This window comes from Myotis myotis, unplaced genomic scaffold, assembly GCF_014108235.1.
Source record: "Myotis myotis isolate mMyoMyo1 unplaced genomic scaffold, mMyoMyo1.p scaffold_m19_p_10, whole genome shotgun sequence".
NCBI lineage: Eukaryota > Metazoa > Chordata > Mammalia > Chiroptera > Vespertilionidae > Myotis > Myotis myotis.
In genome coordinates, this window is record NW_023416314.1 from 46345985 (window position 1) to 46359500 (window position 13516).

Genomic DNA, 13516 nt, shown 5'->3' on the forward strand with positions numbered 1-13516 from the left:
TACCAGATTCTCCAAGAATGTCAATGCATAAAGGGTTAGAAACAACCCCTTTTCACTTACCAGTCCCCAAATGACAGTAATTATAAAACTATTATGAAAAATCAAACCTCACCTCTTACTGTCAGATAAATATCCTAGAGCAGGATACCTATTTCCTTGGAATATGTCATCGAAAGTGAAAGAGAGTGGTGAGGATTTGCTGCAGACAGCCTTCCATGCAGACCAACACGGCTGATAACAAAATTTAGGAAGCTAGCAGTAAAAACTGCCGGTTGGTTCTCCCTACTTTATAAGTAGATAAAATAGGCAGTTGGTCAGTAAGGTGCCTCCAGGAAGAGATAAGATAGTCCTCTGAGAGTGAATTTGGTCACAATCTGTGCATGATCATGCACAGTCTGCATGATGGAGGAGACCAGGTAACCAGGTATAACCTTTGGATTGGAACATCACTGAGGACTGTCTCAGCAGAAGAAAGGTGCTCTACACACAGACCACGAAAATGGAGATCTAAGGAGCATGCTGTAGGAGCCCAACAGAGATAGTCAGGGTCACTCTCCAGTGAACATGTGTCCCTCAGGGCATAATTGCCCTGCCACAGGCACAGGCCCTCACTTCCCTCCAGTGACACTTTAATGACCCAAAAGCAGAACTCAGAAAACAGAACCTGAACAAAAAAGCCCCCATTTATGTTGTACTGGTTTCGCACCAAATAAGTAGCCTCTGTCTACCCAAACTGAGAGAGGGATCAAATGAATCCCAAAAGAAATCCCCATAATCTCTTGTAGAATATGTTGCCAAGCTTCAGAGGACAGGTTTAGAACATGTGATGATAAGGTTATTTTTTTTAAATGCCTTAAGATTTTTATGGCAAATATTAAAAAGTTTTGAGGGCATGTTTTATCAAAAAGCTCAAAGAGCTTACTTAACCATAGTGTCAGGCTTGCTAAACTTTCAGAAAAACGATAGAATAATTATGTATATTTTACTTATTTGTTTACAAAGAAAAGGAAAGAGCCCTGGTCAGTGTGCTCAGTTGCTTGAGCATCATCATACACACCAAAAGGTTGCCGGTTCGATTCCCAGTAGGGCAACATACCCAGGTTGTGGGTTTGGTCATGGGTCAGGGTGCATACGGAGGCAACCGATCAATGCTTCTCTCTCATATCAAAGTTTTTTTTCTCACATCAATGTTTCTCTCTCCCTTCCTCTCTCTAAAATCAGTAAAAACATATTTTTAAAAAATAAAGAAAAGGAAAGAAACAGAAATCCTTCATGTAGAACCTAGCATAATCATAGCTGTCATATGTTACATACCCACCACATGCCAGGTACTTATTTTTATTACATCTAATTATCATAACAACCCTGAAAGGTAGGTTTTATTAATTCTGTATTTTGGACAAGGAAAATTACTGTCAAAAACTGCAAATCACTAGAAGTCACCCAGTGGAGCTAAGATTCAAATCCGTCTTTCTGACTCCAAAGCTCATAGTGTTGCTATTACACAACAGCACTCTCAAAATTGTAGGAATGTGACACACAATCTTTAACATTTTTAAAAAATCTGTAATCGCGATGTTGTTTACAATACTGACAAATCAAAATAACCTAAATGACCAATGATAAGGGATTGATTCAAGTATGGCACATCTATACAATAATACATTAATTAAAACTGAGATTTTAGAAGAAGAATAACCACAAATATTTACTAAGAATCTCCCAGATACCAGGCTTTGAGCTTAGTGCTTTACATGAATTATCAAATCCTCACAAGAATCCTATGGAGGTGGGTACTTTTAAAATTCCATCATACATATGAGGAAACAGAAACTTAGAAAAGCTAGGTACCTTGCTCAGTTTCATAAAATTATTAAGTGGGAATCAAACCCAAGTCTATCTGATTTATAGTCTGAGCTCTTAAATACTGTAATATCATCTAAAAATTAGTTAAGGACATGGAAAAAATAATGAGGGGAAAAAAAGCAAGTTATAAAACATTATGTACAGTATAATCCAATTGGATTTTTTAAACAGCTTTATCAAGATATAATTCATATTACCATAAAATTCATACTTATAAAGTATATAATTTTCTGCACACACAAAAAATCTGGTTTCTAATATATTCAAAGAGTTGCGCAACCATCAACACTACTTAATTTTAGAACATTTTCATCACCCCAAACAGAAACCCCATATCCATTAGCAGTCACTCCCAGTCCTCCCTCCCTCCCACCTCTGGCATCTTTTAATCTTTCTGTCTATGGATTTGCCTAAATGGGTCATACAATATGTGGTCTTTTGTGACTGCTTCTTTCATTTAGTATGTTTTCACAGCTCATCGATGTTGTGCTATGTATCCATAATTTATTCTTATTAAATAATATTCCATTATATGGATAGGCCACACACATTTAGTTTATGTATTCATCAGCTGATGGACATTTGGGATTTTCCACGTTGGGCCTATTTGGAATAATGCTGCTATGAACAGTGTGTACATGTTTTTATGTAGACATGTTCCCATTTCTCTTGAATACATAGCTAGAAGTGGACTTACTGGGTCACAACACTATGGTTAACATTTTGAGGAACTGCCAGACAATTTTCCAAAGTAGCTGTACCATTTTACATTCCACCAGCAATGTTATGAAGGTTCTAATTTCTCCAAATCCTAACACTTTATCTTTTTTTGTTTTAGTTATCCTAGTGGGTGTGAAAAATTAATTCATTGTGATATTGCTGGATTTTTTTAATACACACCTGTATATGGGTATACTAGTATGTGCACAAAAAAATGTTTTGAAGGGCACATGTGGTAGCCTGCCTCCAAACCATGAGAATGGAAACTCCAGAAGGGCAGAGATACTGGTCTGTTTTTGTTGTTGTTTTTGTTTTTGTTGAAATAGAAACATCAATGATGAGAGAGATTCCTTCATCGGCTGCCTCCTGCACACCCCCTTCTGGGGACTGGGTCTGTAACCCATGTATTGGCCCTGGAGCAGAATCGAACCCTTCAGTCCGCAGGCCGACACTCTTATCCACGGAGCCAAACCAGCTAGGGCATCTTGATCTGTTTTGTTTACTAAGGTTATCTCAAGTGCCTACAATAGTTCCTGGAATACTGTAAGCCCTCAATAAATATTTGCTGGATACTTATATATAGTTTCTAATTTGTCCAAAATAAAATTGCTTCTGATAATGTTTCAAGTTCTTTTCAAATTAAAAAATGCATAAAAGTAAAAGTTGTCCATCTTGACTTTTCAAATTAGAGTATTTTCAAATAAGAACATTCTCTGGGTATTAAGCAGTAAAAATCAAACTTACTCAACCTCTCTCAGATCTTTAGATAGCTAAGCTATCCACATGTAAACGAAATGTTAATGACAGACCTTTATCCACTGGGAATGTACAGCTAATGAAGGACTCAGGGTACTAGTATGTTTGGTACTTCTGAGCCTCACGTCCCCTCTTTCTCTATGCTCTATCTCTAGGGCCAGCTGCCAAACAGGATCTATCAGTATGGCCTTAAGCTCTATTTGCAGGACAGAAGCACCACTTTTAAAATGTCTGACAAACACACAGATTTATGAAGTTTATTTTTAAACAAAATAGTTTAGATCCTATTTAATTGTTTGTTTACCTATTTCTAATCTCACTCCATGCATACTATGTACCATTCTCCAAAGCCAGCCAGCTGGAAGAGTATGGGAAAGCTAGTAAGTGAAAACAAGAAGATAGTTTGCACAGCAGAAAGGGCTCTACATTCATTACCTGTTTTACTTGAAGTCCATGGCTCCAGATCCTTTCCAAGAGGTCACAAAGGCTGGCAATCAAGGTGTTCTCTTCCACCCCTGTGATGTTGACCTCTCCGTGGCCTAGCTCCACAGCCTCTCGGCCCATCTTCTCCACCAGCATTCTCTTGGTCTACAAGGAATCAGTCAGTAGGATTAGACAACCACAGTGAACAAGGTCACATGCAACTGGAGAGGGTTGTGGCCACCTGCACATCTGTTGAGCTGGGAGGGACAAGATAAGTGAAACCCAGATACATAGAGTATATTTCTTCTCCACCATACAGATATAGGTCAGGTCATGATGAAACGTATTCTTTAAAAGTTTAGTTAAAAGATAAGAACATAGCAATTACTGAATGACCCTGAACAAGTGATTTCATCACTCTGGATTCAGTTTTTACATTTATGAGATAAAAAGAGTTGAATAAAACCCTCTGGTCATGCTCACTTCATACATTCTGATTCTCACTGCTTAACTGATCTCATTAAACAAAACTTCAAGTGCACAAATACTGCACTTATATGGGGTATCTAAAATAGTCAGACTCACAGAAGCAGGAAATAGAATAGTGGTTACCAGGGGTTGTGGGGAGTAAAATTGTTGCTGGATAGATATGAAGTTTCAGTATGCAGATGAGTAAGTTCTAGAGATCTGTTATACAACATAGTACCTATAATTAACAACAGTATTATGCATTTTAAAATATGTTAAGAGAATAGATATCATATTGTGTTCTTATCACAAAAAAACAAACAAGTGAAAACCACAAAAGAACATAAAATTTTGGGAAGAAATCGATATATTTAGCACCTTGATCATAGTAATAGTATCACGGGTGCATGTGTATATCCGAAGATACATACATTAAATGTGTGCAATTTTTTGTATATCAATTCTCAGTAAAGTTTTTTTTAAAATGACTGTCTTTGTAGAATTGAGAAAAACACCCCATAACAGCTTAAACTGAATAACACTCTTTGGCCTGGCACATAGTAGGCATTCATAAATTCTTGTGTCTAGACATATGAAATCATTGCTATCAAATTAAAATAGAGGCAACATTTTCATGTGTGTAAGACTAATCTGCTGAAGACAATTCAACTACAATGATTTCAAAAAACGTTAGATGTCTAAAATTAAAACTGTATCTCTCAGTTTTAAAGAATACATATTTTATCAACAAACTGTGCTTGATCTTGATTAATGGTTTATTTTATGTAAAACAAATATGCCGCCCAGCCAGTGTGGCTCAGTGATTATCAACCTATGAACCAGGAGGTTAGGGTTCAATTCCTGGTCAGGGCACATGCCTGGGTTGTGGGCTCCATCCCCAGTGTGGGGCGTGCAGGAGGCAGCCGATCAATGATTCTCTCTCATCGTTGATGTTTTTCTCTCCCTCTTGCTTCCTCTCTGAAATCAACAAAAAAAAATTTTTTTAAAGATGAGAAAAAAAGAAAAAACAATATGCCTAATTCCAAGTTAACAGGATCTTAAAATTCATACTATCCCATTATATTAACAATATTTTTAAAACCAAGAAAGAACAGTCAGAGCCAAGCCTTGGTCTCACCTTGGCTGCCAAGGGAAATAGCACACACACAGAGGCGTCCACAGCTCACCTTGTTGCGGCATTCCTTCAGTAGGCCCTCTACAAACTTCCAGTTGGTTTGGGCAATCACTGACGGGGAGAGGTTGGACAGTTTGGGCTGGCGGATGGTGCTGCCCATATTCCTGGCTTCTTGGATGTACTTCTACAGCAAACAGAAAAACAAAGACTCTATCCATGCACACAAGATAGGCGACCAGTACTGGTGAGTGCCTGAAGAGGGCACTACCACCCAGCGCTTTCTTACTGCTTCTTTCCAAGGCTCAGATAAAGTTGGGGCAGAAAGTTTAAAATGTAACTCTGTAGCCCTGGCTGGGTAGTTCAGCTGGTTACAGCATTGTCCCTATACCCCAAGGTTGCAGGTTCAATACCCGGTCAGGGCACATATACAAGAATCAACCAATGCATGCATAAATAAGTGGAACAACAAATAGGTGTTTCTCTCTCTCTCTTTAAAAGCAATCAAAGATTTTTTTCCAAATGCAATTCTATATAAAAGGGAAAACCTGAGAAAATATGAATTCTGTTTTCTCTGATGTAAAGCACTTCGTAACTGCTGTAATTACCTTTTCTTTAAAGATACAAAAAAAACATAGCTGCAGCTTGTATAGATCAGTTTGTCAACCCAAATCTCAGAGTATTACTGAAAAAAATCATTTTACCTAAGCTGGGAGGAATTTAACTCTTCTGCCCATATCAAAGATAACTACTGTTTTCATCATAAAGTATAACAACCTTGCACAAAACAACAACTGTATTTTCTGCAAAGTGTTGGTGATTCTCCACATGCTGTTTGTTTTAACACAGAATGCATATAAATGCAGAGAACTGCACACTGACATCCTCTCAGTATTCCAGGTCACAACAAACACTTTTACCCCAGGCTTCCTTCTTCCCCCATATTTATCCCAGTAGAACATTTCTGTCTGGCCCCTCAATATGCCCTTACTACCAATCCCCAAGGTTAGGCTTCAATTACTACCTGGACTACTGCTACCTGCCTCCTAACTTGCTAGCTATGTAGCCACTTCTAATACCTCCTTCCTCCAAACATTCTGCCAGTCTTCATTACATAACAACCACCAAGCTTTTGGTCCTGTATTTCCTCTACTTAAAATATTTTTCTTTGTCTCTATAACAATCCTATCATCCTCCAAGGCCTCAAACAGATTTTGACTCCACCAAAAAGTTTTGTTTGATGACTACCCCAGGTAGAACTGACATCTGCTTTCTCTAATCAGTGATCACACACTGGCTTGCCTCTTATATGACCCTTTAACCAGACTCTTCTACTAAAGTTATTTGTGTACCTGACTTTGCTCCCTTAATAAACTGGTAGTCCCTGAGGACAAGGCTAACGTCTTGTCATCTTTATATTTCAAAGTGCTTACGACAGTGATTTTGACCAAGAAAATGTGCTCAATAAATACTGCTGAAAGAAGTAATCAGGAGGTGAGGTGGAAAACCCAGGGGAGACTTTAAAAATAACACCAATACCCAACACCCCTTACAGCACACTCGCAGAACTCTAAGCACAACTGTATCCTATAAAGCAGCAGTTAAAAATTTATAACCATACCTTGTGATTTTAATATATTCCTTTAAAATATAGCAAAGGCAAAACATGCAATTTTCCCATTCACTGAGGTGCCAAACACATATGAAAACAATATGCTTTATTGGGTTTTATATGTATACTAGAGGCCCAGTGCACAAATTCGTGCACAGGTGGGGTCTCTTGGCCTGGCTGGTGATCGGGGCTGATTGGGCTGGCCCGCCCTGATTGGGGCTGATCAGGGCCAGCTGGTGGGGGGGGGGGGGGGTGAGGGATTGCAGGAGATGGGTTGGCCGGCCTGCCTCAATTGAGGCCATCGGGTCTGGCTGGCTGGCCCAGGGGGAGGGACTGAGGGAAGTTGGCTGGCCACGAGAGGTTGGCTGTATGAGTGCACTGACCACCAGAGGGAAGCTCCTGCGTTGAGCGTCTGTCCCCTGGTGGTCAGTGCATGTTGGTTGTTCAGTCACTTAGGCTTTTATATATATAGATAACACAATTTGCAAGGTATTTTCTCAAAGAGAAGTTCCTGAAACAGGTTTCTGAAGGTTAAATTCCCATTTTCACAACTTCTCTGCAACTGAGTCAGGCAGGCAGGGTTTCCAACTTGAGTTTTATAACTAAAAGCTTTACTGGGAACAAGTTATAGTAGAGCTGAAAACTCAGCCTATAAGCAATGAGGACTCAGGAGGTCAATTCAAGAAGCCTCAACACCCCAGGCACCTGAAGATAACATTCCTCTCGTTTGCTCCTCAAAGAAAAAAAAGTCAAGATTATCTGTTTTAAATTACGATACATAAAAAATAGGGGGAAAGTACTCCCTCCTCCCAGGTTCAGATATTGACAGCATTAACCCAAGTTCAGCTTTTCTTCCTTCTAATTCTAACAAAATTAATTCTTCACTACCATACCACACACAAAAGAAGCCTCACAAACTTTAAAAGGATTTCTCCCAAGTCTCGGGCTCTCATCTCCTGAGGTTCTGTCACACTCCCCCAGGAGTATGATGTATGAGGAGTCCTGAAAGGACAGTGAAAGGCTCTCTTCTAAGACTGCCATCATTCCTGAGTTGGCTGCAAACAGGGCCTGGCACAGAGAGAGGACCTACATGGTTAGTGGCTAGCTGTCATGTGCAAAACATCATACATCCTAGATTTGTCCTAACCTAGGCCCAGTATCAGGTATCAGGAACTACTCTACTATTAACCCTTCTTTACGGGGAGAAGTCTCTAAATGTGGAGTAGAGGCGACCCCAACAGTCTGCACAGACAATCTCTGCTTAGACCCCATCCCTGTAAGTAACTTCCCTACAACAAATCCCATTATAATCTATAGTAGGGGTGGGAACTTTTTATCTGCCAAGGGCCATTTGGATATTTATAACATCATTCTCAGGCCATCCAAAATTATCCACTTAAAACTTAGCTGCTATATTTGGTCAAACATGTAATTAACTCACCCCTAATGCCTTGACAGGGCCAGACCAAATGATCTCATTGGTCTTATACAGCCTGAAGGCTGGATGTTCTATAGGGGTGGCTGCTTTGTTTTTTGGCCTCAAATAACCTTCTTGGTTCGGTGGTCACTGTACTGTTAAGACACTTGAATCAGACCAGAGGTCAAAAAAATAGGAAAAGAGAAAGAGAATGTAGCATGATAATAGGCCCATTTCTTGTCAATCATAAGGTGGCCTACCTCTCTCTGGTCATTGTCTAAACGCAGGTGTTCTGTGTGCTGCTTCTGCCGATCTTTCCGCCTCCACTGGGCAGGGGCATTCCTTTTTGTCCATCTAAAAGAATCAAAACAGGGAATTAACAATATCCCAGTAAAAAGTAAGGTCAGCCCTGGACGGTGGCTCAGTGGTTAGAGTGCTGGCCCACATATTCCCCATGCCGAACTCAAAGGCTAACACGGGCCATAAAACAAGGTTTAAAGTTTATGTGGCCCCATAAAACAAGCATGTCAAACTCAAAGGCTAACACAGACCAAATAAACAAGGTTTAAAGTTTATGTGGCCGCAAAAAAAAAAAAGCTTCAATTTTCATAGAAACATAGGTTTATTTTGATAGAGACATGCTGAATACAAAGGGCTGAAATAAATAATTGTTGTAAAATAGAACATTTTAATAAAAATTAATATTTTTTCTTGAACATTAACTTACCAGACATTGAATAACTGCACAAATTAATAAGCATAACGCAAATAAACCTATTTTTCTTGTTCTCTGAAAGCAAAATATCTCCTGCTGCGCACACCAAACAAGTCAGTACAAGACTAATGACGTGGCAATCGGCTGCTAAAATATTCACTGCTGCCTTAGCCGGTTTGGCTCAGTGGATAGAGCGTCAGCCTGCGGACTGAAGGGTCCCAGGTTCAATTCTAGTCAAGGGCATGTACCTTGGTTGCGGGCACATCCCCAGTGGGGGGTATGCAGGAGGCAGCTGATCGATGTTTCTCTCTCATCAATGTTTCTAACTCTCTATCCCTCACCCTTCCTCTCTATAAAATATCAATAAAATATATTTTTAAAAAAATAATAAAATAAAATATTCACTGCTAATATTAATGGAGAGAAATGGTGTACCTGTGTGTAAGGCACGTAAGGGAAATGAATGCAACACAATTATAGTAATCAGTCATTAGCAAACGTTGTAGTTCATTTATATATATAAAAGGCTAAGTGGCCGACCATACATCTGTCTGACCGGCGGGTGCATATGACATGCACTGGCAATTTAAAAATAAACATTGACTCATGCATGCTTGATACATATAAAGCTCTCGCTGGTGCCAACAGCACACATGTTTCAATCTGTCATTGTTGATCCTGAATTTGGTTAATTTGAAGACAGTTTCCCGTGATGCCAGCATCTGCAATGACTATTAATAAATCACAAGGACAAACTCTAGACAGTGTAGGAATATTCCTACCTAAACCCGTTTTTGGACACAGTCAGTTATATGCTGTTTTCTTTTGAGTTCGAAGAGCATGTAACGTTAAAGTTAAAGTTGTAAATACTTCATCACAAGGGAAATTAGTCAAGCACTCTGAAAGTGTTTTTACTCCTAATGTGGCATACAGGGAGATATTAGAAAAAGTTTAATCAATTTATCAGTCATTGCTTTTATCAATGTTTTTTATCATGTTTTTGTTGTTTTTATATCATGTCTTTGTTGTTATAGCATGTTGTTATTGTTTATTTGTTAATCAATTTATATATTATTTTCATATACATTTTACTAATTTTCTTTCATCTCTGACACTTCTATTACAGAGAAAGGGTGAATAGTGATATTAAAATATTTCTTCTAATTAATTTCCTTTCAATGTGCATGAATCCGGGCACCGGGCCACTAGTTATTAATAATTATGTATAACAGGATATTGTAAAAATTAAGTTATATACCGTTATATTGGCTGGGCTGCGAGTTTGATATGCTTGCACTAAAGGGTGTGGGTTCAATTCCCAGCCCAGTTGGGGCGTGTGTGGGAGGCAACCAATCAATGTGTCTCTCTTACACCTCCCTCTCTTCCACTCTCTCTAAAGATCAATGGAAAAAATAGCCTCTGGTGAGGATTAACAACAACAAAATTCTTTTTAAAATAAAAGTAAGGTCAACTGACAGAAAAAAACTGGAATGTCTAGGGACCAGTTCTGGGCACAGAAAACCACCAAAGAGTCACCAGAGATAGCTCAGAGAGCTTGGGGAAGAGCAGCTTAAAGATCAGTGAGTGGGCAAGAAGAATAACTCCCCAAGGAACACAGACATATCTCTCTTCAAACATTTACATCAAGTTCACATGCAGATCCAAACTATACTCAGCTCTGTCTGAGCTTTGTTATATTCATCTCCAAACATAACTAAAGACCAGTAATCCTGCTAAGTTACCTACTTCCAGTTCAGACTCCATTTCAACTACCACTTACTGGAGATAAAATGCCAGTTACATGTTGTATGGGATTTAGTCATGAGATCATTTCAACCCATCTGCAGCCTGGCTTTTTGCAGATCCTGGGCATATACTCTGTCACCCATTTTCTTGTTCAAAAAGTGAAAAACCTGGAGAGTTTTGGTCTTCTCCATATTTGCTTTATAAAATTCAGGGGTCTTCTACCAGCTCAGGCCCAGATACTGGATGGTTAGGGAGCTGAATCAGGGAATCCCGGGGTTGACTCACTTGTTGCTGGCAGGCCCAATGGAAAGCACATCAGACTGCAACTTTGGGAAGAAACCTGGTTCATACTTCCCTTGTCCAATCTTCATATCAAGTAAATGGGGGTGAACCGCAGTATGGTCTATTTTTGCCAGACGCAGCTCAATTGCTTTCTCTGGATAAGAAAAAAAAATTCAAACTTTTAAAAAATATACCATATTCTGGGCCATATAACACTCAATAAATTTAAAACAATTTGAATACAAAATATGTCCTCTGACTACAATAATCATTAAGAACATCTTAAAACTGAATAACACACTTCCAAATAACCCACCATCAAAAAAATCAAAAGGGAAATAAGAACTGAATAAAAATAAGAACACAAAATATAAGAATTTGTAGTATGTCATTATTACTTGAAAGAAAATTTATGGCACTAAATGCCTATCTTAGAAAAAAGAAGAAAGGTCTCAAATTAATGACCGTGGCTTTCACCTTATAAAAACTAGAAAAAAGACTAGCAAATTAAATTCAAAGTACAAGAAAGGAAATAATAAAGGCCAGAGTGAAATCAATGAAATAAACAAATTAATAAATCCAAAAACTGTCCTTTCAGAAGATCAGTAAAACTAATAAATTTCTAATCAGACTGATAAAAATAGAAAGTAAAAAAACACAAATTACCAAAATCAGTAATGAGAGAAGTGACAGACTCTACAGATATTAATACAGGACATACTATAAAAAAAACTTAATGCCAACAAATTTGACAACAGGTGAAAGGGACAAATTCCTTGAAGGATGCAAACAGCCAAAGCTCACTCAAGAAGAAATAGCTCATCCGAATAGCCCTATTTTTTAAAATGAATCTATAGTTTAAAATCTTCTCACACAAAAAAACAGCAACAACAAAAAAAACCTCCAAGCCCAGAGGGCTTCACTGATGAATTCTGCCAAACATCTAAAGAAAAAGTAGTAACAAGCTCTTCTCGGAAACTGAAGAGGAGAGAATACTTCCTAACTTTTCTTTCAGGCCAACATTATAGTGACACCAAATCAGACAAGGTATTACAAACAAACTATGAGCTGATATCCTTCATGAGCATAGATGCAAAAATTCTGAACAAAACTGTAGTAAATTGAATTCAACAATATACAAAAAAAAAATCATAATCACATAAAGACTTTATCTCAAGAATGCAAGGTTAGTTTACTAGTACACCTTTAAAAATCAATAAATTGCCATATTAACAAACTAAGACTAAAAAACCACACAATTATCCCAATAAAAGCCTTAACCAAGAGGGCTGTCATCTTAATGAAAGAATTGAATTGAGAACTGAAAGGTAAAGATAGAAGGCTAGAGAATGTACTCAATGAAGGCAAATGAAGGCATGACTTTGTCCAAACTGTCACCAGTTGTATCTTCAAAACTTAGAAAAATGTGTATCCTCAGATGAAGATTAAAAATAAATTTAAAAAGCTATATGTTTAAAACCTAGAAAAATGCTTGACATGTTTATTCATTCAGTACATATATTTGTGAGCACTTACCATATGTTAAGCATGTACTGGGTATCTATCTACACTAATAGAAGAGAAACATGCAAATTGGTGTCACTCTGCTATGCCCACCAGCCAATCAGATGTGTATGCAAATTAACCCAACAGAGATGGCGGTTAATTTGCATACACGGGAGCAGAGCAAAGACTGAAGGCTCTGGCCTGAGTGAAGACTGAAGACTGAAGAGGCTTGGCTTCTCGGCTGCGGCTGCAGTGGAGAAGCCAAGCGGCCACAGAGCTGGAGGCATGGGTTGCCCCCAGCAATGGAGGAAGCCAAGCTTCCAGCCCGCCCTGGCCGCCACTCAAGGAAGAGAACAACAGCAGGCATAGCCAGGAGCCTGAGAGATCAACACAGGGGCACCTGCTCCAAGCCTCCACACACGGGGCAACTGCTCCGAGCCTACATGGTGCGGCTGGAGGCAGGCCCCTAGTGGACACACACACATGCGTGCGCACACACACACAGAGGGTGCCTGCTCCGAGCCTCTGTGGCGTGGCTGGGGGCAGCCACCAGTGGACACACACACACACACGGGGCGACTGCTCTGAGCCTCCGATGTGGCTGGGGGCAGGCCCCCAGCGGACACACACACACACACACTCACACACACACACACACACATACGCACACACACACGAGGCAACTGCTCCGAGCCTCTGTGGAGCGGCTGGGGGCAGCCACCAGTGGACACACACACACACACACACACATACACACGGTGTCTGCTCTGAGCCTCTGCTGCCAGACTGTGGCATAGACCTGCTCCAGGAGCGGGTCTAAGCCGTCAGTAGGACATCCACTGAGGGCTCCCAGACTGTGAGAGGGGGCAGGCT

At 39.5% G+C, this 13516-nt stretch overlaps 1 protein-coding gene across 12 annotated transcripts in view; it reads right to left on the bottom strand.

Moving 5' to 3' along the window:
• The window catches only part of DENND5A (DENN domain containing 5A), an 80250-nt gene that overhangs the window by 17830 nt on the left and 48904 nt on the right, over window positions 1-13516 (bottom strand). For 9 of the 12 annotated variants that reach the window (XM_036325322.1, XM_036325319.1, XM_036325321.1 and 6 more), the window contains exons 9-13: window positions 11141-11291; window positions 8655-8748; window positions 7896-8045; window positions 5421-5552; window positions 3778-3930 (exon numbers count right to left, since the gene is read on the bottom strand). In XM_036325322.1, the coding sequence (XP_036181215.1) occupies window positions 3778-3930; window positions 5421-5552; window positions 7896-8045; window positions 8655-8748; window positions 11141-11291 (680 nt within the window). Of the gene's footprint in view, window positions 1-3777; window positions 3931-5420; window positions 5553-7895; window positions 8046-8363; window positions 8550-8654; window positions 8749-11140; window positions 11292-13516 lie in introns of those variants that run through there. The other 3 variants (XM_036325330.1, XM_036325323.1, XM_036325329.1) reach the window with 2 other exon arrangements.